General features: G+C 40.8%; 1 protein-coding gene and 1 long non-coding RNA gene across 7 annotated transcripts in view; one reads left to right on the top strand and one right to left on the bottom strand.

The window, feature by feature from the left end:
* samd12 (sterile alpha motif domain containing 12) overlaps positions 1–24,426 on the bottom strand; it is a 101,321-nt gene extending 76,895 nt beyond the window's left edge. Inside the window, exons 1-2 of one of the 6 annotated variants that reach the window (XM_023429087.2) lie at positions 24,320–24,426; positions 5,543–5,751 (exon numbers count right to left, since the gene is read on the bottom strand). In XM_023429087.2, coding sequence (XP_023284855.1) covers positions 5,543–5,751; positions 24,320–24,332 — 222 coding nt within the window. In that variant the 5' untranslated portion in view covers positions 24,333–24,426. Of the gene's footprint in view, positions 1–5,542; positions 5,752–7,156; positions 7,241–23,429; positions 24,016–24,319 lie in introns of those variants that run through there. The other 5 variants (XM_023429085.2, XM_023429086.2, XM_023429090.2 and 2 more) reach the window with 5 other exon arrangements.
* LOC147817808 (uncharacterized) overlaps positions 1–24,464 on the top strand; it is a 251,195-nt gene that overhangs the window by 226,018 nt on the left and 713 nt on the right. The gene's annotated exons all lie outside the window — the stretch shown is intronic.

The raw sequence follows: 24,464 nt of genomic DNA, 5'->3' as shown, positions 1-24,464 counted from the left end.
GTGGGGGTGGGGGGGTAAGCCGAGTTCCTACATATATAACAAAGTTAACTAGATTTCAAAGACTAGAGGTGTAATGTATCTTTTATGAGACCATCCAGTTTGTGAAGTACTTTTTTTTTTACTTTGCTTTTCAGAATTTTTTCAAAGACAAGAGAGGTGAGCATGATAAAGCCTGGTATATAAAGAAAGGAAGTAACTTCAGGCATTCTATAGACTTATATTTTCTATTAGTTTATGAGAAAAAATGAGGGGAATTCCATTAAAAGAAACATTGTGAACTTTTAATTAGCTGCTATTTTTTTCTTTTTTTTTAATGATTTTCAAATCGAATTTCCTTGTTAGTCATGTTTCGACCACCTCAGCCGAGAAGAAAAGTTATTTTTCAGGAAATCTTTTAGGAAACAAGCTGGAAAAGGAAAAGACTTCCAAAATAGTGAACCTCTGAGAAAGACCTGTATCAGAACAGTCACACTGGGAACGCAGGAAAAATGCCTCCAACCTGAAATCGCACACGTATGATGGCAGGCGTGCCGCACCTTCATCGTCATGGTTACATTGATAAACATGCAGTTGAGACGACGCAATGAGCAACAATGTTCACGTTCGATCGGACAATGTAGAAGTCCTGTGTTTTGTTGACCCAGCTTTCAAAGTTTAACCATAAAACATATCACTATGAGACTGTTGAAGCCATATAGACAAACAAACTGTAGCATACAGAGGTAACACTTCACTTTAACCCCCACCAAAATATATTGTTCACATCAACATTGTGATAATTATAATATGCAGATATAAGGACTTTTAAGTTCTTTTAAGATTCTCTTTAGTGCAGAATTTTCAACAATTATAACTTCCCATATGAAGGTATATTTTATATAACTGTTATAGTCATTGTCATTCATCATCTGTTCATATGCCAGTATCCAGTCATAGATGCTTCACAGGAAGAAGTGTTGATAACACAGCAATAAAACGCTTTTAAAAAAGGACCTTACATCTGCTTACAGTGACCTTACAGTGCGGTAAAAACCTTAAATTAAATGTCCATACACACCAGTTTTTTGTTCCACTGAGCTAAAACTAATGCAGTCTAATACAACAGGAAATGTATTGCGTTATATACCCACAGGTTTATACCAGTGAGGGTAGGCTGAATGCTAAACAGTTCAACAGCACAAATGATGATACAGTTGAACCAACGTCTCTCTGAACAAAAGCAGAACGTGATAACTGGGGCTGTTGTATTAGACTGCATTCGTTTTTAACCAGGTGTACCTAATAAACTGGCAACTGAGTGTACACTGTGAATGCTAAACAAAGGGAGCTAAAGTGAAGTGTTACCACAGTATATCTTGCACTGTGTATGCTATTTCGTTTGGACCTGTCAGTATATGCAAATTTAAAGTATTGCACAGAAATTCAGTTCTGATTCTAGTGAATTCTTTTCCGCCATTTATTCCATCAATTTTCAAGAGCACCAGAGAAACTGCAAGGTTGCATGAGACTGTGATTCTTTCCTTGTATATTGAACCTGTTTATGTTACGCCAGTATGATTCACTGTTACATACCGCCCTCTAGTGTCACAACTAAACACTTGCTGCCACTTCTGAATGTGACTGGGCAGAAAAGCGCTGAGAGGAGGAGGGCCACTGCCATTAGTGTCATATTGACTGAGTGAATGGCTGTTTGAGACACGGAGCCCTGTGTCGTCTGCCCTATCTCCACTGCACAGCTAATTAACAGCTCTGGCATGCTCTCCCTCACTTTCTTTTCTCTCTGCCTCGCTCCATTTCTCTCAGCCAGAGCTGGCAGGAGATGAAAATTCCCTGTATTAATTAATCTGTTACATACAGGAGTGGGGATGAAACCGAGATATGTCTATGTGTGTGCGTGTGTGTGCGTGTGTGTGTGTGTGTGTGTGTGGACGGGGTGGAGTGGAGTCCAGAGAGCTGTGGATGGCTGACTGAGAATAACACACTATGGTGGATAAATTAATAAGCCTTCATAAGGAGCCTCTGTTTGAAATTGGATTTACAGGCCGTGCCAACTTTACTCAGGCACATCAAAGAAAGTAGACAAGACCTCTTCACAGCGCCTGACCTTGGGATTCGGCAGGGTCCATAAAGCATTGCAGGGCGTGTTAACACCAAACAAAATATATTCACCTTGGACTTGATATTGATTATGACGGAGATGAGCTGATTTGCTACGGATGTTTTAGTCATCCGCTGAGTCTAAATGGCTGTTTTATGCTTCATGTTTAATCTATGGCTAAGCCTTGGCTCAATTACAAATCCAGCCATGCGCAGGAGTCAGCTTTAATCCAATATTTAAAAATTAACACTAACTGCTGACGTGATGAACTGAAATGACCTACAGTAAGCCTTCCCACAGGTTGGCACTGAGGTCTGGAGTTTTATTGAATCTTCACATTTATTAAGAGCTAATTGAGGAAGCATTAAAATGGGTACTTATACGCTCGACATGAAAACCAAATCTTTGTCTCAGTCAGCGATCCTGACTAGATGTTGAGTTTCCCACCAGGAAGCTGAGGAGATGTTTTGAATTTTACAGGGGTGTGTATCAAGACTTGTTTAGTTACTACTTCATCAGAAAACTCCTCATTTCATTCGAAGTATTTACAAAACTTTGCATTTTATTTCTACTGTTTAGTAGATAAGCATATTTGTATATGATACTGGCACAATATACCTATACTCAGCTCTCATTTCATCGGTTGCAATTTTACTGACACTGCTTCATTTCAAATCGACCAGTGAAAAATTATTTAATATAGGTCTCAATGTGCAAGATAAATAAATCTGTTCTTTATGTCTTTGAAAAGTCTTTGAACCATTTTACCCTCCGGCATACCCAGTAAACAGTATCTACAAGCTGCACCACGATATATTGTCAAAATCATGTTTACAGAAACAGTTTAAGTTTTGCTTTAGGCATATGCCAAATATTTGTAAAAAAAAAAAAAAAAAAAAAAAGATTTAAAATCCCTCTCTTTTGTCCTCCAGTAAAATATTACATTATTTCTCATGATTCCTCTTGAGCTCAGGCGCTCATTTTTATACATACATTTTTCCTATCAAATGTAATAAGATCAAGCTTAGCTAGTAGAACTATATTATTGGAGGTGGTGTGTGTTTGGGTTCAATATGGCAAACTCATTTTCGAGCGATCCGATCAGATCTGGAAAAATTTGATTCTAAGTCCTCTAAAAATGACACCCTCCCCACATACTCCCTTTCACTCAGAAATAACATCACATTACTGAAGCTATAGACGCTGTAAGTGCTGTTTCACTCAGACTTTCATATTTAACAGTAAAGTTAATATGTCGGCAAAACCTCTCTTTTAGTACTTAATTAAGCTCTGATCCCAGTATCATTCATAAATATTATCTGGCCCATGGCTGTATTGCATGAGAGAATAGTTTGCCATTCTATGTAATTATAGTCTTTATGCGCTTGATCTATTGAGTTTCTCTCAAAGAGAAAATCTCTTAACTGCAATCCACACACACAACACTGAGACTGAAAGCTAATACACTACTTCCTCCAGGTCTCTAATGCAATTCAGACTTAGCTTCTGCTTCAAACAGAATAATGCTGAGATACAGAGTTACATGATGATGCCTGTATAAACCACACAGCACTGATAGCATGTTACAGATACTGCTACCTCAGAATCACCACATATTAACTTACAGGTACAGCACAATCCAGAAGGAACCGAGCATCTCCACTATCTTTTAAATGTGTGTTTATAAGTATTGTATGTGTGTGTGTCTGCACTAACTGAACCCAGGCCTGGTTTTCCTCTTCTTCAAAAGGCTAAGGATCCAGGGTTTTTCACAGAGGACTGTGTCTGACTCAAAGTACTTCCACTCGCACTGATTGACAGGTGATTACCACAGATTTTACACAGCGAAAAGAGAATATGAGAGTGTGTGCATCAGGAGCTATCACTCCTGTCTCCTCCCACTGTCCCAACCACGGTCTATTTCTGGAGTGGAAGAGAGGAATTTATTCTGCGTTGCTGATGATGGCTCCTTTGATCTATTATCAGAAACACTGAGGAAGAGTTGAGTCGCAGCCTGGAACAACAGCTCGTATTTCCTTGTTTATTCCCTGTTAAACTCTTTGTTTGAACTGAAGAGGTAGATGTGCAGAACATAGGGGATTATTGTATTTAAGTGGGCGGTTGATTTGTTTTTGTCGGTGCAAAGCAGCACCAACGATGTTTTTGTAGACATATTGTAATTTGACCACAGACACAAGGAAATTAGCACTAACTAACGGTGTTATGAAAGCGATGAAACCACACCAGCGTAACAAGACTTTCACTATAAATATTTTGTCTGAATGAGATCAATTCAGAAACATGACGAAGAGTCTATAGCCAGTGGCTTTGTGAGGCTGTGCTAAATGCTAAGTCCAGCATGCTAACATTCTCACAATGACAAATGATTCACATGTCGATGTTTAGCAGGTATAAGGTTTAACATAACCATCCTAGTTGAAAATGTCAGCATGCTAACATTCGTTAGTTAGCTGTGAACACAAAGTACAATGGAGGATGACAGAATTTAGCAGATATAGGTCATAAAACTAAGTATTTCAGTTGAAATTTTGACGCCTTTCAGCTGATTGTTTTGAGTTTACAGCGAGCAACTACCCTGTTTTGCTTTAGTCTCACCACCCAAATACTATTAAACTAATGTATGTTACCTTACCAGCATCAAACGAAAAGTATATCTATAGACAAGCATTTATTAACTTAAAGAACCAGATATTTCTCAAAGAGCTAAAAAGTAAGCTTAATTATATTTGTCTGATGTCCAGAAACATGACTCAAAATGAATGCTAGCTTTGCTGCATATTTGCTGGACATGTAAATAGGCAACTGTTACCAACAATGTTAACGGCTTGCTCTGCTGCCCCCAAGTGGCCAAAAAACAACTCATGATTTTAAATCCAGACTACAGATACTAATGACAGATTTTAAAACAGAATGTGCAAAAAGTCAGGAAATCATGTCAGATGGAATTTAAATAATCCGTTCAGTTAAGTTTTTACTGGTTTCATTTGACTGAAACTTGCAGGTGTCTCATACTTTATGCCTGGGGTGCTTATTTCCAAAGACATATAAGTTTATATTACTTAAAGTAGACTATAGAATTCCATGATATTAATTTAAGACATACATGAACCAGTAGTATCACAAAAGAAACAATCGCAGAGGGAGACCATTTTTCCACCAGGATTATATTCCTCCTACCAACACTGAAATCAGAATAATCTGGAAGATCATGGCATCAGGTGGCAATTTCCCAAATTACAAGTGCTGATTTTCACAAACAATTATTTCAAGTTAAGGAGTCTACACTGGAAATCCGAAGATGTTAAATCATTTGTGAAAAGTGTGAACAGCGCAGGCATAAAGTTGATCTCCATGCTCTCTGGGTCAAATTAACACTGATGCCAACACTTATACTGTGCAGGGTGCTTTCAGATCAGCTCTTACCCGTGTCAGCTCAGACTCAGAGACGGAGCGGTGTGGCGGGGAGCGGCGCTGGTACATCGGGGGGCTGACATCCTGGTAGCTCGGGCTGTCGTCGTCCAGCAGAACAGTCCCCGCATCCACAGACTCCTCCTCTTCCTCCAGCTGTGATGTCACGTCCTCCGGGCACATCTGGTGGTCGATGCCATTCTGGCTCAGGTTGCAGTGAACAGCTGTGTGGGCAAGAAGGCATAGATGAGTAATAAATTAGTATTAAGTAAGTATAAATTCAAAATTACATCAAATTCTAACCACTTAGATTGTAGTTAAATGTATTTAAGTTGCATTTCACTGTAGAAATGCGTAAATTAAAATGCTTTTCAGTATATTTGGCCTCCAAAATAGCTCTATATGATCTGACTAATGGTATCCCATAGAGACTTTTAAATTATCTCTTATTTCACATGCTTTCCAACTGCTTCATATTTTCATATTACTGGTTCCACTGATGAAATTTCCATTTTTGAGGAATGCATGTTGAATCAACCCCAAGTTGTCCACACTGAATGCTATACTACAAAGATTCCACCAGATGGCGGCAAATAATGATATATGGTGGGTGAGCTACCATCAAAGCCTTGTGTCAGTTCAACACTACATACTAACTCAGTGCAGTGTGTAATGAAGTATACCGTTTTTGTATATAATATATAAGAAATCAATGTATCCAACCACCATATGACAACAGCAAATAATAATAATAAAGACACAAGTCGTGCGCTGAGAGATGAACTCAATTAAACAACACACCCCTGCTCTGTTTAACACACTCAGGGGTTTTGCTCCTTTCGATAGATATATTAGATTAATTGGATATTAGATATAATAGATACTACTGTGTAACTGACACCAATAAGTCAGATAGTTGACTTCATGACTCTCTCCTTGTGCTAGTGTTACGCTTCATTTTAGCATTTATCATTATCTTGCCAATGGGCCTTGTAGCCAAAGAGGCAGCGCTTAAGCAAAGGTTATGTGACATAACTTAACAAAGCTTTTATTTCCACTGTCAGAGATATTTCAACGTCTACTATTTCTCCATTTCTTCTGTGTATTCCAGTGCGAGACAATTATGTCCAAACACATCTCACACAAAAATCAAGTATTTTGTTACTTTTCTGGTGTCAACACATAATTTATTCAAAAGCCAGATTCAGCAACTAAGACACATCGTGTTAGACGTGTATCAAATCCATTAAAGTATGTTTGCGTAGATTTTGTTGATGTTTAACTTGCACTAAGTTTGCAAGTTTAACCTTTCACAAAAGACAGAGCTACTGTATCTTATTCTACAGCTTTCAAAATGTCCCTTTACATCGAGAGAGCTCTCGACCTTGTGCCATCATAACCCAAGAATGATAGCCGAGCACTTCAGCAGCAGGTTACATCTGCAGCCTGTGAAAAAAAAACCTCATTTGGTGAGTTTGATTAATGTTGCGTTTAGGAAAAACCTGGGCCTTGATGAAAGATCAACATGTTTACAACAATAAATCCAGGTAAAACTGAAGTTCAAGTCTGAGGCGAACCATTTGAAAACGATGACAGGCTTTAAATCTACTGAAACAATTCATACTGTACCCGTGTTAGAGTGAATGTTTAGAGGAAGGCAGAAGACTTGTATTACTTATAAACTTGCATCGTACTACTAAGCCATGAAGCGATTATTTTTAGTTTTGTTTTTCACAGGAAGTGTCGGGCTCAGGCACTATTTTAGTCTCATCAGGCAGTGATGCAGGCGCAGAAGCGACAGCTAGCAGTGAGTTGTGAGGTGTCACTGAATTGGGCCATTTGTCATCATGCAATCTGCCCACTTGTTCAAAAAACACAGTCGGCTCATTTATGTGGAACGGCAAACCAAAGACTTTTTTCATCACACCTGAAGGCTGCTTTGGTTTCTACTGCAGCTGCTCATTCCATGTCAAAGCAATGATTTTCAAAGGCTGCACATTCTGCTTTGCTTAAGAATGACTGAACTTGAAAACACAATAGAGAAACGATTTAAAAGAAAAGCACATCAACACATGCACGGATGAAGGCGCGACATTAGCGGCCTATAACGGAACACTTTGAGTGAAGCTGAACATGACGGAAACACTCATAAACACTCATAAATGTGTATGATAAATAAATGTTTGAAGGTCCCTGATCTCAGTCTCTTTTGCTGGCGGAGCAGCAAGCCCAGGAAAACGGCCAATTAGTGGCTTATTTCAGGCCACTGTCACCAAGCAATTACAACAACTCTGACGCAGCTCAGAACGAATTGAAACAAGACAACAACCAGAGGTACAACATCTGTGCCGTCATTCCATATAGCAGGAGCAGGAGTGTGAAAGCTACTGTAGGTGGTCCTGTCCTCCTCCTCTGACAATGACATGCTGTACACCTGGGAGACAGAGTGGGAACTCAATATCATTCAGTGGACAAATGCACTGTTTGTCAAAGAAAACCTCTCAGAGAAACATGCTGCCCCATGACCTTAAATCACACCTTCTTCTCAGAAATTCCACTGCAAAGGTTTCAGCCTCAATTTTAACAAGACAAAGGTCAAAACCAAGAATATGGCTGGACCACATCGTAGGCTATTTGCATCCTGCCTAGAGTCAGCCGGTTTCAGCCCTTTATCTGCTTGCTTCTCTCCGACTCTTTGTGCTCACATATACAGCACTTTAACACAGCCGAATTACCAATAGAGCTGTTCTCATTTACATGTTTTTCTGTTTCTGTTGTCAGACAACAGAACAAGTATGAAATAGTGACTCAAACGTGGCCCATTAAAATACTACATGTTAACAACCTGTCAAGCCTTTTCCAAGCTGCTGCTCTGCTGCTAAAATCCTGACTTTATAACCACAATGTCGTTTGACAAAATCACCGTTCACACAAATTAAAGACAATAGCTGTGCTTTGATTTTGGCTGCATTTACTTGTCAAATGATCACTCAGACAAAAAGTTAGAGGCTTATTCATGTTAGCTGCTGTGCGGTCAGCATAGAGAAGTGTACCAGCGGAGGGAAAGCCCAACCGCACATTCACAAGGCAATACTGGTGAAAGTAGTGAACAAACAAAGGCGTTAAGTTGGTAACACTGCTCATTTGCAAAAAATCATTTCGAAAAAGCGACAACAACGACTTGCTAACCAATGGTGTAACTTCATCACTCAGTCAGTCAGTCAGCGCGAGACATTCACATTTATAGGACTGGCCCTGCTGTTGAACTCCAACCAAAAAACACTTCTCTTTGCTTTCATTGATTATGATGGAGAACACAGTATTTGTTGTAGTATTTGTTGTATATGCTTGGATGATTCAACTTGGAGGTGTAGGAATTCGTGCTTCTGAATTCACTTTAACTCTCACTGTCAAAAGGCCGGAGAGTCGACCTGTACTCAGGTACAATTTGAGATACTACTTTACTAGAGTATTTCTAGTTTGTGTTACTTTCACTCCAATACATTTCAAAAGGCAAACTATTCAACTGTAATTATTTGAGCGATACGATTACTTGTTACTTTTCAGATCAAGATTTTAATTATAAGCAGCGAAAAAGCGGCGCCTGTTGGGCCACAGTTGTTCCATCAAAGAAAGATTTCCCCTCTGATGTTCTCAGATGGTTTCAATTTAATTCTGTTTAAGGATCAAAGAGATAAAACTCAATAATTCAAAACAGAAAAAAAAGAAGTAGTACTGGCATGAATACAATGTGGTTTTTCTTTCATCTCATAATCACTTAAAACCTTGGTTGGGATCCACAACCTAACTGTATACACAGTAGTTATGGGAAAACTAGCTCCACCTCTACCAGCTACAACGGCAAAATGCTTCTTATTCACTGATTAATCATTATTAATGCAAAAGGTAACATTAGCCGTCTCAGGGGACATTATTCTACATGAGTACTCTTACTTCAAGTACATTTTGCCACTTCAGGTTTTCAAAGCAAGACAACTTGAGTAAAATATCTGAATACTTCTTCCACCACAGAACAACCGTTTTCTCACTTATGCACTTTTCTTTGAGAGGTGGAAAGGATGCACGGAATTGATGAAAACGTCAAACCCTTAAAGTCAGAAGAGTATTTAGCAGGATAATGACTAACAAGGTTTAACTGTAGACGGATGACAGTTTGCTATTATAAAAGAATATCACAAATATGGCACAGCTGCAGACCTGCTCTGTTTTGATACCTGATAAGAAATAGAGACCCTGATATGCCCCATTTAAACAACGCAGAGAATATACACGAGTGGTCCTTGTTTAAAACAAAGCCAACTTGAGATGCATAGCACGAAGCATTGCTCCCTCTCACTGCCTCTTTATACCTCTCCTCTCCTCTCCTCCCTTCTCCTCTCAGCTCACTCTTTTCCCCTTCTCCTCCTCGCCCCGACTCAATTCATGACTGGTGTGCAACCACTCTGGAGGAGAGATGAATTATACATCCTTTGCTGAGAGCATTTCAACACTGGTACAAAACAGACTAAAGGGATGGACGGATAGATGGATGACAAGATGATGTGAGGGGTTAGGGAAGTGGTGGGAACACACAGCACAGACAGGAAGGACAGTTGCATTGCTCTCTATCCTTTAAAGGGAAGAAGGGTGGGTCGATGGGGGGCTTGGAAATGGAGATTTTTCTTTTTCTTTTTTTTTTTTAAACTGCAACAGTTACTATAAATAGCACCATTACATTCATCCCTCCCTCCTCTCTGACATGCGCCGTGGAAGCATCGTGAGGGAAGATATAGATGAGGGAGGATGTCTACTTCATTTCACTACTCCTTTTTTTTTTTTCTCAATGAGAACAGGGGGAAATGAGGGGAGAAAATGAATGGAGCACACACGGAGATGTTAAAGAATAGCACCATCCCTGCACAGCCAAATGCGTTCCTATTATTGCGATGAAGATTTATAAAGAATTGGATTAGTCTTACATAACTCTGTCTCTGTTAATTACTCTACATGGTTTCAAACAAGAGGCCATTACCGACCAATTGAATTTGAAAAATACCAGCTGACAGGAACACTGTGTGTGTCTGCATATGAAGGAGCAGGTAATCAGGATATACAGCTTAATCATTTTTGTCTTTTATCATTACACAGGGAGTGGGGACCAGATGAGTGCTGCTGCTGCTGCTGAAGAAGAAGAAGAGAAATAAAACATAGCCAGACAGGATTAGAACCTTCAGCGTCTCTGTTACCGAGTCTGAATTTTACCAGCGATCAGGATTTACTGAGCTCTCACCCGCAGAATACTGAAAATGGAGCTGTTGCTTTTTGTATTTTTTGTTGTTGTTGTTGTTTTCGCTGACATGTTCAATGCTCTCATATTCAAAAGGAACCTGTTCACACTTACACTCGCATCTGCGAACTGCGCAGTCTGATCTGTTGGCCACTGAACTCTCACAGAACCAGTTGGTGGTCGAGCTGATTGAAAAAATTAATGAAAAAAAATTTGCAATTATCTTGCAATGCTAGTCACAATTTCTGAATTTATTTTTCACTGAAATAATATTAAAAAATATGCTGATTGAATTTTGCTGGGGCTAAGAAATATGTTCCCTTATGTCTGGACGATGATTTTATAGGCCAGGGAATCTGTGTAGCACCATGATGCTTCATTTATAATGGTATGTTGTGACACAATACTTTGTCAAACAAAAATGCAGCTCCTGTGATTGTGATATTGCACTTGGCCGTATTGGAATTTCAATAATATTACAGGCCTTTGCTCAAGGGCTCCTCAGTGGAAGGGGAAAGTTGAGCTCTTTCAGTTATCCTGCCAGTTTGTGGATCAAAACTGCGACATCCCGGTCTACCTTTCAGCTACCACTGCCCCAGCTGTAATTACTTTGCTCCAACAGCTCTCATCCAGAGAGTGAATATGGTGTTCACATTAGAGAATCTGCTGTATCTATATATGTTCGTCAGAATACTAGTAATAAACATGAAGACAATCTATGCAATCTGCATTGCCTTAGTCTGCATGTTACACCAAGCAAATCACAGATTTTTGAATCAACATGCAATGCCGTGGACAATATCACAGTATCACAGGATTATATTAATAAGAAACATTTAAGTTAAGGTCGCATGTGGTTACAGTGGAATTTAAAGGACCCACAGATTCTATGCTCCACTGTATCAGATGTGTAACACATACTGTATGTTTGCTCAGTTTCAGTAGCCTAAGTCATATTACTGAATGGCCAAGTGGATTTATCCAACTGAACACTCAAGAGTTAATAGAGGGGTGGAAATTATGTGTATAAAAAGGTACTGGGGCCGACATGTCTCCTCGTTGTCCCATAAAATTGCATCCATGGCAGAAATCCAGTTAAAAGAAATGCATGTTTCAAAAGGGAGCAATGGGAGAAGCTCTGTTTTAACGCCAGAGCTTGTGTTTCACAGCACAAGCTGGTTCAAAGTGAAACAAGCAGTGGGTCCATAATCAAAAGTGAAGTTTGCTCTGTGTGGGCGCTCAGGCTCATAGTGATCTTCTTCTCTTTGGCTGACTCTCAAAGTGGAGCAGAATGAATTGTTTGTGAGTAGAATCAACTGTATGACCCAGAAAAAAAGGCGAGAGAAAGAGGGCAGAGTGAGCCAGGCCAGATAAAAGTGAAGGATGTACAAACTCTGCACTGCAGCCATGAGACCTTTGGTCTTTTACCTGCTTCCGGGACATTCAGCAAAAAAATTTACAAGGCTAATCACCATCCGCTAAGAGTCATGTTCACAGGACAAGACGGACGTGGGCGCATTCATTCCCGAACCAAACCAGCAGTGCCAACAGAAGCTCTTGGGAATTTGAAGAGGTGGCCTGGCACCAAAACTGGCAGGATCTTAGCATAATGACATTTCAGTCATCCACGCAGCTGTTACTCTTTTTATATGTTAACAGTGTCTTAGAGCTGAATCAGAAATCAGCCCCTGTCACACGGCTGAGAAAAAAAAAAGAAAAAAAAAATGAATAAAACTCCAACACTGAAAATAACCAAGAAGTGCAGGTATAAATATGTGGATTGGTACACATTTTTCACAGTGCTAGTCAGCTCCCTCCATCTGTCGTGCATGCACAGCTATAGACACATGCAAAAAATTTGTATGCATCCACAACGGCGAACACAGAGTCCTACACAACACAGAGCGTACGTACACGGATAAAGACGCACGCACAAACTGCGAAAAAGCCTCCCTAACACTGCATGCATTGCTGATTCTCACCCAGTCTGCTCTGAGGAAAGCAGCAAAACCTAGCAAATCAACTGTCAACCGAGTCCATCCACTGTTCTCCAAATTAGAACGAATGTGAGAAGAGTGTGTGAATATGTGAGGAGATTGCGCCCGCTCAGCTGTCTACCCTGAGGACCTTGGAAAGAGTATCTCCATCAGTGGGGGGACAGAAGACACAGTCAGATCCTTGTTACACGCTTACTAAAGTACTAATTAGAATATCTTTGAAGGGTAGAAAGAGACAGCGAGAGGAGCACATCGCCTGGAGTATAGGATGTTTTGGACAGGAGCCTGTAGGAAGAGCTTGCTGCTCAGTGAGATTAAGTTCAAGAGACAGAGGAGACGTGCATGTATGGATGATCTCTTCGTTCTCGTTTATTCTTTTTTAAAGCCCTTCACAACAAAAATCTCTCACGGGGTCTTAGTTTGAATCTAATGATGAATTTACTAAAGGGCACACTGATGTGACCATCAAAGATATAATATGTAACTTTTCTGCACTGAAATGTCTAAAAATCACCTGTGTCGTATATCTTCTTGAGCTGTGCACTTACATTATCCCAAATGTTACCAGCAATTTTCAAACATTTGATTTAATTCATCCTCTTTGCGCATCTTCTAGAAGCGGTCGATTTTCAAGCCACATTTTTATGATCGACTTTTTGGATCTTGGTCGTTATTAACTGGATGAATGAAGGATTTTTGTCATCAGACGTCTGGATCTTAACTTATCAGAGAAACAAGCTGAGGAAACATTAGCGGCAGCTCAGTTAGCAGCCCCTCTGTCTGCCAAAAACATCAGAGAAACAGGTTTTTAAGGTGAAACTGCTGTAATTATTATTTATTTATTTTATCGCCGGGTCCATTTGTTTTGGACAGGAGGAGACCTCTGCAGATAATTTGGCTCCTGGTAAAAACCTCCTGAACGACTCACACTGAAGGAATCCTAACCAGGAGAAGCTGACTGCAATGACAGCAATGGTGGGAAAGACAACAACTCCCACGATCCCATGCTACTTAAAAATTAAATATTGCATCTTTAATAGCAGAACAATGACATTATTATGGCTGGGTATCAAATCTCAATTAGTTTTGGTCAAGAAAACGGTCAAGTGCCAAAAGCTGGGATGGGAAGTGTGTTAATCTTGTTTACTTCTTCTTTAATCAGTTCTAGCTTTAAATAAAAAAATGTTTTCAATTTCACACAGTTTTATAAACTAGGCTGCTTGTGTTTGGAGACCACATTAGGGAAATCTGGCTTCTTTTGCTAAATGAAAAGGGACTTTGTAGAAATACCTTTTTCATTCCTCGAAGTAGCTATTAAAAAAAGATTGTTGTCAAACTCTGGTGTCGTAGCAGCATCAGCAGTGGAAATTGCCACACAGTGAGAGCCCTGAACATCATTAATAAGGACTGTTTGTGTCACAAATGCCAATTTAGTTTTTCATTGTTGCTTTAAAGTTGATCCCTTTATATACAACATTCTAGTATTGGCCAATGAACAGCTCCACTGGAGCAATGAAGAGTTAATCATGTCGCTTAAGGGCGCCTCAGCAAAAGCCTTTGAGGTAGAAAAGCCCTTGAGTTGAAGTGGAGCTGCAAAAACAAAGATTAAAACAATGTTATGTTATGTTCCGCTCAGTGAGAAAGGATGTGAACTGTAACTGTCATTATTTTAACAACATGTTACACAGAAGCTTACTTGGACTTTTTTTTTTTTTTACAGTAGGTGTCAGACAGAATGGATGTTGCTGCTTTCAGAGGAATAAGAGCACAAGGTTATGTAAGCCAACTAGGTATTCCTCCTCCCGCCGCACATGGTTTAGGTATTTCTGCTTCAAACACTGAAATAAGTAGGGCATCACTCTGTTACCTTGACTGATCCGTGATTCATTAATAGACCTGCCGCTTATGGCTTTCTCCTGCAACGATTAAAATTCATAAGCCGTCTCCGCAATCTGATTGAAGAGGCTCAGGTGATCTCAGGTAGCACTCACCGAGCAGAGCGTTCAGTGGGTCAACTCTTGTTGTTGTCACTGGATTGAAAAGCACAAACCTGAACAAATTTGTTGCCACTGCGTGCTTCATTAGCGGGATAGGTTCAAACAGATTATTAGTGCTTGAGCTTATTTTCTGTCAATTTAATGTGTTTTCATTTAACCGCTATCTTGCTCCACTATATGCAGGCTTAGCAGGTTACTGAAACAAGCGTTAAATTCAAGGCTGTTGCATAAGCTTAGCCTGGTCATGACCCATTACTAACAAGATGTGACATCTGCAGGAATTCTTGTCAGGGTCCTCTTAGGCTCTGTGGCCTTAGTACATTCATTAATGCATACAATGCCAACACAAGAATCTTGCTAGACTGAACTGACTGGGACAAGAGATTCAGGGATACAAGCGCAATTATTGGGTACATTGAAAACGTTGGGGGCAGCATATAATTAACATGAAACATGCAAGCAAGTGTTCACTTAAAATATTTCCCCTTTTTCCTCATATATACGCATTAAATCTGCTTGTGTTCATATGTCCGCTGTTGAGACAATGAGGAGTGACTGCATGGCTAACTATCAAAGTGAAGTCATGTAACGAGTTAGCGGGCCAGCTAGACTCTCTGTGGGGCTCTTAATTCACCCTGACATCCTATCAAAAGTTAACTGTGCTCAAACTTCACAGACTGCCCTCTACAAGCCCGGGGCTCGATCAACTGTGATTGGTTGGTCCTGTGTCAAGCAGGCGCAGATGTGCTCAGCTCTGAACGTTTCTCAGCTGCAGAGAGAGCGAGGGAGGGTAAAAACAACACACCAAAAAATTTTTAAAAAAGGGGCAAGAGAGACGAAGTTAAAGGGGATGAGAGAAAAAAAAAAAAAGAGAAAGTTGTAGACAGAGATAGAAAGTGAGAATAAGAAAGATAGATTAAATGAGTCAGTGAGACAGAGCTCGAAAGAAAAAGACAGAGGGAAATGACCCACTTTTACAGCACAAACACATAGGGGCTAAATATAACCGCTGCTCACTTCGGTTCGCCGTGAAGCATGTATCCTTGGCATAAAGTTGTTAACGTGCTCTGCTTCAAAGGCACACAGTAAAAGGATGACAAAAATAGATGGTCTTAATTCAGACTAACATCTATTAATATTTGATTAGGGACACAAACTTCCTCTATTTGGCCACCACACCAGGAACTATAGCAGACAAAGAGGGACAGTTTCTGATTTCGCTGGGTATCGTTAGTAAGGCAGTATGCTGTACGTATCTAATATATTTCCTGCAACCAAATAGCAACAACAGCAACTACAGACCTGAAGTTTTTCCATAACTGGAATCCATTAACTGGAATAAGCAAATACTTTTCACTGTCTATTTTTAGCTTAGATACGTTTATGGTGCAGGGTCATGATTGGACCAAAGTTTCTCAATGTCAGCCCCAATGAAAAGCAACTACAGTGTCAGCATGAAGGTACAGTACAAACACTGCTGCAAAAATGTTCGTGTTCTCCTCTGTGCAGGCGCCGAGGGGCTGATAGTACCTTATTTAGCAGCCATGATGTGACCAATCCATTGTAAAAGGAGCCATTTAAGTTTTGCTACATACCCAATGTTTGCATTGACACATTGCAAACCTTTGCTTTTACCTTAACTTTTTGTTTCTGAGTCATGCCTTTGAGCGCTCTACCTATTTCACTGATGCATTACAAGGTTCTCAGCATCTCAGCACCACAAATAATATACTCCATATACGACAATATAATGATAATAATATAATGAACAGTTTGACTGATTTTGGTGGTTTCATTTAAGTGATTCCAGACCGCTATCCTGCTGCTTTCAGACCACAGTGCTGGAAGTGGAGGAATACACTTATTAGTATCTGATTTATATCAATTATTGCACCCTGGTTCAGCCTAGTAAGTCAAGTAGGACTACTCGAAAAGTTTCCACTTGAATGGCCTTGCTTCACATCTGAACACCCTTTGATACAGCACATTTTCTGTTGGAACTAATCTCCAATTCCACCTTCAAAGACGTCACAGAATCACCTCTGCAGTGCTTCTACACCGTAATGACAGTCTTCACCTGACACTGACTCCCTCCATCTGTGCCCACTGTAACACAAACTGTCTCAGATCTGCAGCTTCAATCAGTCAGCGGAATGGAGACCAGAGAACTTCATGGTCATCAGGGACCGGGGCTGACACACTGCCAAGTTTCTGCACTCAACACAGCGGGGTGCCAAATGTTGCAGAGTATTCACAAAAAGCACAAAGGTTGACATTTGAGAGAGAGAAGAGAGGCGCACAAAAGCGTGGAAGTGCTTTGTGGTGGAAAGAGCGACGAATGACTGGAACATTCAGCAATATATACTGTATATCTCCTCCCTCGGGTTTAATTTGTCTGATGTTCATACTTCATGAAGGTCGATAAAGCTACTGTGTACAGTAGGTTTTGTTCTGCCCTGTTTGGTGACACAGACAAGAACCCACGATGTCAGCCAGGTTAATGTTGCAGTGCATTAAAAAAAATAAAAAACTCCTAAATAGAGGCCAGATGCTGCTGTGAATTTGCCAAGACAACACAAAGCTGCACTCTTCTAACCATTATGCCTTCCCTCATCTGCATATTCATCGGATCTGAATGTGGAAATCTACACTTATTCTCTCTTTCATCGCAGTGAATCTGACACAGTGTGTCAAGTGCAAAAATGGCAGACAGTGTGTCGCAGAATTCAAGTCGATTGAGCACAAGCATCCCGAGGCTACAGGTGACACTTCAACACAGTGAGGCAGAAGTCTCAGCGCAGGTGTGACATGAATAGGGAAATAACTACAATTCACAAGAAAAAAGGTGCTTTTAAATTTTAATTTCGACTTCTCCACTGGGCTGCATTCAGTATTCAGACATCTCCAGAATATAGTTGTAAATTAAATGAGAGAGGCTTACTCTTTGTTAGGTTATGGTATAGTATTAGCATTACTGTTGTTCTCTGTTGAAGCAAATGGAAAGATTTCAGAACAGGCGGTAAATATGTTTATTCGGACAACTCTTTATTCTATAGGCCTACAGTTGTCATGTCTGTTGGTTAAATACAAAGCTACAGCTGGGACACGGTTAGCGTAATGACTAGAGACAGGGAAACAGCTAGGTTGTAACAGCATGGCTCTGTCCAAAGGTAAGAAAATCCACCTAACAACAGGTTTCAGCTGCTTTGTCTGCACAAAAGGCTGAGTGCTGAGTTAAGCTCGCTAGCTGCTTGCTGTAGCTTCATATCTAACAGACAGATATGAGACTTTCAAAAAGAAAGACAGCACACGTACTCTTCCCAAATGTCAACATCCTACATCACACAAGTGTCGTCATGACGACAGAATTTTATTTATGGTTAAAAATACTTTCCGTTTCCATTCTTGATTAATCTGCAGATAATTTTCTTGATGAATAATTAATAAAATAATAATAAAAACCCATCACAAGACTAATACATATAATGTGTAAAACACAAGACTATGAAAACCAGCAAATATTCCCATTTGAGAAGCTGGAACCAGAGATTTTTGGCAATATTTGCACAAAAAGACATAAACCATTTATTCTTGCATAAACATTTTCTGTCAGTTGAGTAATTATTTAATGGGTCTTTTTTAATAGGAAAAGTACAGGCACAAACAATTAAATGAATGAAGACTGAATTCCATTTAGCTGCATCGATTGAAGCATTTGAATACAATGGAGCTTTTATTAGTTACGTCTGTGCTTTTTCTACTGACATGTTCAAAAATGTCTGCTGTGAAAAAGACTTATTGTTTCAGGTTTACAGCATTAAATTTCTTGTGCCTTTTTTTGGCCGGTTTTGATTTGGTGTCAACTTTTTTTTGGTGTTTCACTTGTGCAAGTGGAACTATAAGAGTCTATGCCCACAAATTCTGTGTGAAACCAAGAGGGAAAAAAAGGCAATGTTGCATCAAAACAAAGTGTCTGTCAGGTGTATCCGGCAGAGCACAAGGCCCAGCTGAATTACCTTCCCTCGGATGCTTTTCTCTCAAGCTGACAGTCAGACAGAGTGATGCAAGCTGCGTGAGCTGAAAGCACTCAGTCCAGAGACGGAGCCCATAGAATTGTAATGAGTAAACCCCTGGCATTTGTTAGGCAGATTCATCCAGGTGCTTGCAGGTTATCAATCGTACAAGAAAATCTCTTCAAGTCTGTTGAAGGGGGGGGGGGGTCTCATAGGTGAATGTTGACATAGTGACTAGAGGACAAGTCTGTGCCCACAACTTCTATTTTTATTTTCATTTTCTGCCCAGCTCTCATTCTAAATTCCAGGCAGCAGCACTTTAGTACGGTACATCAAAGATGGCCGTAGGTCCACCCAAGGGATGATCACACAACACTGCTCTCCTGTGACATTTACAACATCTTCTGTCATCTCAATCCCATTCCTGCTGAGTGAGGTTGAGAAGATGCTCCTTCACGGCAGCAACTCCTGATTAACTTGACAACGATGTAATCCTATTCCACCGACTGAAATAAACATGTTTATTCTACTAACTCTATTCCTGGGCTAGATCCTGGGGATGGATGTGGAATGAGTTTTCTGAATGGGTGCACAGCCAGGCAGAGCAGGGCAGGACATATCAAGGGGGCTTGATGCACAGAGGCAAGAAAGAAGGAGTGAATGAACAACCTCAGCCACGGGGGTAAACACTGCTGTGGCTGGACAGGAGCTCCAGGTCTTGGCTCTTTTCTAAGTGTGTGTGTGTGTCTACATTCGGTACATGCTTCTCTCACATGTTAGTTTGTGCCTATAGGAAACCATAGCTGTTCACAGTTACCCTAAGGTCATGGAGGCTTTTTTTCATAGCCTGCCTATAGCGATATTAAATTTGACCCTTGCTGTTCCAACGCGGTGGTTTGCATTTTGGACACAAAGCTGTTGTTGGTCTTCATCAGAGCTGGTGTTGGATAATCAAATATAATATAAATGCTGAAACACCTCTCCAAACACATCTCTGACAACGGATTAGGGGTCTGTGTCCGACCATTTCTGTAACTTTCCGAAACTGGCAATCTGACATTAACATCCACTTCACACACAGCTGTGCGGAGGCGATAAAGGATTTGAACGTCTCTCTCCCAAGTTCTCTTTTCATTCCTTACATCACATTTCACGTGTACAACCATGTGCAACGCTATGAAGAGAGAGCAGCCTGCTAGTAAATGTTTGCCATTATCCCCATATTTGGACAGTACCGTATCTCTGGGATGGCCAGCTTTTCACTCAGCCTTCAAGCGAGACCAGTCGGATCAACTATAAACACATACGGACCAGTTCTTCTCCAGCATAATGCAGCCCTCAGTCAATATGCCATGGCTTTGTCCACATCATCTGTTATGAGGCAACAGTACTTGTGACAATGATGTCTCCAGCCGTGCTGAGGTCTGGCAGCAGAGTGATCTAAATCTTCCGTCATCAGGAGCCTTTGTCACCGATGAATGGCGATCACAATGCCCAATTACTACAATCAAAAGTGATATGAATCTGTATTTTTTTTTATCTGAGATTAGCTGTGTTTTTGTGACCGCATGTGAACATCTACTGTCCCTGCACATGAATGTGTAACAGAAGCCACAGAGTTTCACCATGAGAGCCCAACACTGTCCGACATGATGATGTAACTACCCTCAACACTCTTGTGTTTCATCTCTAGCAGGTAAAAATAGTTGTGTCAAGGAAAGCCACACAATCACTGACACACATATACATCATCCTCTTCTCTTGCAAGGCCTATTCAGTTTTACAAACACAAAGAAAACCTGCTTCCACAAGAGGGAACGCTCCTTAGACAGATTATGTTGTAGAATTTGAACTAAAAGCAGCGATTATAAATTTTCACACCATTACAGACCCTGATTGAACCTCGTTCCAAAGTCTTTGCCAGCTTAAAGTATCACCAGCACAGAGTTCTGCAGAAATTTGTGCCGTTTTTTTGTTGTCTTGCACAGAGACTGAATTTGCCAAACACATAAAACTTAGTAAATGAAAATGTCTCAAAGAGCTTATTGTCTTCTCATGTGTTATAAATTATTAAATAGCTGACCTATATCCTCTCTTATAGGGGTTGGTGGAGCACTGGAACAGAAAACAGTGACACTGCAGAGTTGGGATTTCTCTCAAACGTCATATCTGTCCCATATTAAAAAGAGATATGATGCTGCAGCGAGCTTTGTCCATCCACATGGACACCTTTGCTTTTACCACAGAGAAATGAACAACAAAAACTCTTCTAATTACATCACAGGAATTTTTTAGCTAACCCTGGCAAACTTAGAAATGGAGATCAGTGTCCTCCGTCCAGCTGGAACTTTGTCTCCGGTCAGGAAGTATCATCTTAGAGGGAAGAGGATAGAAATGCAAAAATGAAGGGATGATTCTTGACATTCTTTTTTCATGCTTTACTTACATGCTGCTTTAGTACATATATATTAGTAGCAAAATGTATTTGACGTATTAAAAGTAATTGCACTCACTCTGCAGAAAAGTGTCCCCTGTGAGCGACATATTATCAAAATGTACATTATTAGATTGTTAACACTCAAGCATCACCGTGTGAGCACTATGACACCGTAGCTGGTGGAGATGGAGCTCCTGTCCTGTCAGGTGATGTCGCCCAGTTGCTCCTAACCTCGGGGTCAGGCCCCCTCACATAGGGGCGCAAGCTTAATCCGGGAGGTCGTGAGATGATTAATGGGGAAAGAAGGATATATCTTCTTATCTGAAATGTGACAGAGGGCCCTGACTAGACAGTGCATTTTTGTAAGGTGCCAGTGTAGTTTACTGTATAAGCTTGTAACTGTATGTTTTCTTTTTTTTTTTTAAATGTAATATCTAAATCTGACAAGCAACAATAGCTGTCAAAGAAAAGGACAGGACAGAAGAGTAAATAATATAATATTTCCCTCTGAAGTTAAGTATAAAGTAGCAGAAAAGGCAAAGGACTATCATCACTGTCTTAAAGGAGAAAGTATGTCAAAGTATTGTATTTAAGCCACGCTGCAGTATAGGGCTGCGAAGGATGTTTTGGCTGCTCTTGCAAAATCTGACCTTGTGTGTTTAGAGGTGCAGCTTTTCTTTTTCTTTTTTTTTTTTTGAAGTTTTTTTTTTTTTTCACTAATTCTGGCAAACGTATTAGTTATTGCAGCTTCATTGGATAGGGACGTGACTCATAATTCATCTCTCTCAGTGACACAAGTCGGTGAATCACGGCCGACTGCACCGAGTTGCCCCACAGATGCTTGAACTGCTTGAAAAGTCTCAAATTGTATCGACGCTGCGTTTCACACTCTGCATTTGCATTTATGCAGCAGTGACAAAAAGAAACAAAAAAAGTGTCCTGCTTTCAGAGATTGTGTTTTACCTGTAAGAGGGTGTAAGTGCATTACACTATCTCTGGCATCCTATAGTAACAGTTGTGAGAGGTGATAACTCTGTAAGCTCTAAATGCGAGTCTATGTGAAAGGGTTAGATGACATTGATAAAGTGGTAGCATAAGTTTGAAATTTCATGGTTATAGAGAGGATAAAGTATGTTTCTACCTGACAATTTTATTTAAAAAGAAGAGATACTGTATAAAAATCGAGAAAGTGAGGAAGAGATGGATGAAACTGGATAACGGATAAAGTATTCAGCTCTGGAACAAAGTGTGCATCTGCAGGCAGCTTCGCTTTGAAAGATGTATCTCAAGAGATGCATGAATGAAACTATACGAGGGGATATGCTGGAGGGGTTGGCAGTGTTATAGATGCTGCTGTGCTCACTGCAAATCATTGAAGACATATTTCAAGCTTTGAAACATGTGGCAATTTCTTTACACCTGTAGGTCAGCTGTCAGCATCATAAAGACACTACAACATCAGAGCGAGAAAGGTGCAATTTGCGAGACATTTCTTGATATGCCGAGCAGCTGTTGCTTGGGAGGTTCTCCACAAGTTAAATATTTACTTGATGAGTTAGCCTGATGAGAGAAAAAGGACTGCTGTGATCAAAGATTTCCAACCCCAGCGTATCAACAGTTCACTAGAATCAGCAAAACATATCAGGAGAAGGGGTCCCTGGAAAAAAAAAAAAAAAAATGTTTGCAGCTTCACATGTGTCTATTTTGGGTCCTCAATATGGGAAAATATGAGAAGCATGCTGCAGAAGAACAATAACGCTCTGCATGCAGATCTTCTAGCTGTTTAATCTTTGCTATTAAATGTAGGCACACTAAATAAATATTTGACTGGTAAACACAACACCCCACACACACACACACACACACACACACACATACACAAGCCCACTTCTATGAATCTCAAAGGAGGAACAGGAGAGACAGGTTCGGGTCAAGCGGACACTGGTGTTTGCATAAAATGAGCTGTATAATGGCTGTCAGAGATGAATAACCTGATCTAGGGTAGGAATGTAGGAGTGCCACAGTCTCACACCAATCACACCTGCATGGGCAAACAGCACAGGAAAAAAAAAACCGTCTTGAAAAATCCTTTGAGGGAGACAGCTAGTCCCACATGTATGCATGTGACACCCCCTCCACGTCCTCCCCCTTTTTCCCTCCCTCCAACATACCTCTCATTGGATTCTGGATCCACAAGATGCCCCCGATAAGGTGAGGAGATTGGCCGAGCATCCCGTGTCACCGGCTTGTCCCTTGTCACTTTTCCTCGCCTCTAATGTCCGGAGCGAGCACCTTAACTAACTGTTTAGCTGCCAATCACGGGGAGGAGCGGGTGACTTCTTCCCCGGTCCACATGTCACTCCACCTGCTGCCAGATGAGCAATCTCAAACCAGACCGGTCTTGTGGAACAGGATGAGCGCACACTCGGCGCTCTGTTGCATCACAACACAGAACAGAATCCAGAAGACAATAACAATTTCTCTGAGGATTAGTCCCTGATATGAATCTCAGCGCTGCGCGGCTCCTGTATCACCCCCCACCGACCCACCCACCCAGAGGACACACAGTACCCGGCACAGCGGAGATGGTTATGCAAAGAGAGAGAAAAAAAAGAAAAAAAAAAGAAGAACTGGACGCTCCTCGGTCGCAGACCTGTTAACCAGTGCTGTCTCCAATCGCAGAGCTCACGACCAGGCGCGCGCACACAGTAACAACATAGACACAGAAAGAGGCTGCGCGTTAACACGAGTCTTTATGGTTTGTGACCATGAACCAGCGCAGTGAATACCAGCGGTTTATCATTTCACATGTACAGTGGGGTTAGGAACGAAGAGATGACCAGGACAGTGCACGTAATGCAGAGAGGCTGCAACATCACCCAGTCACAGGCTCGCACAGTTGACCCGACTGTGTCTGGGTTGAGTCAGTTCTCACCACACAGCTCACAGCTCCAGTCATCATGGTAACTGAAACTAGTGGCTATCTTTTATCTTTCTGCTAAAGCGAAAATAAAACAACACGGAAACGCCACCGTGGACAGCGCAGGGTGACGCGCCTTACCTTCAACAGCCATTGTGCTGCTCCACAGATTTGGGCATCACTCGCAAGGGAGCAGGCGAAATGTAAAACTCAACGCTCTCTCATTGTACCTTGTTTGGCGTGTTATCATCACTTTGCTGCGGGCAAGCCGGAGCGCACAGCTGCT

The sequence above is a fragment of the Seriola lalandi genome, unplaced genomic scaffold, assembly GCF_002814215.2.
Source record: "Seriola lalandi dorsalis isolate HSWRI2012SDOR001 ecotype SW California unplaced genomic scaffold, Sedor1 jcf7180002054887, whole genome shotgun sequence".
NCBI classification, from domain to species: Eukaryota; Metazoa; Chordata; class Actinopteri; order Carangiformes; family Carangidae; genus Seriola; species Seriola lalandi.
Note: the sequence above shows the minus strand (reverse complement) of the source record. Positions and strands in the feature narration are given on the sequence as shown.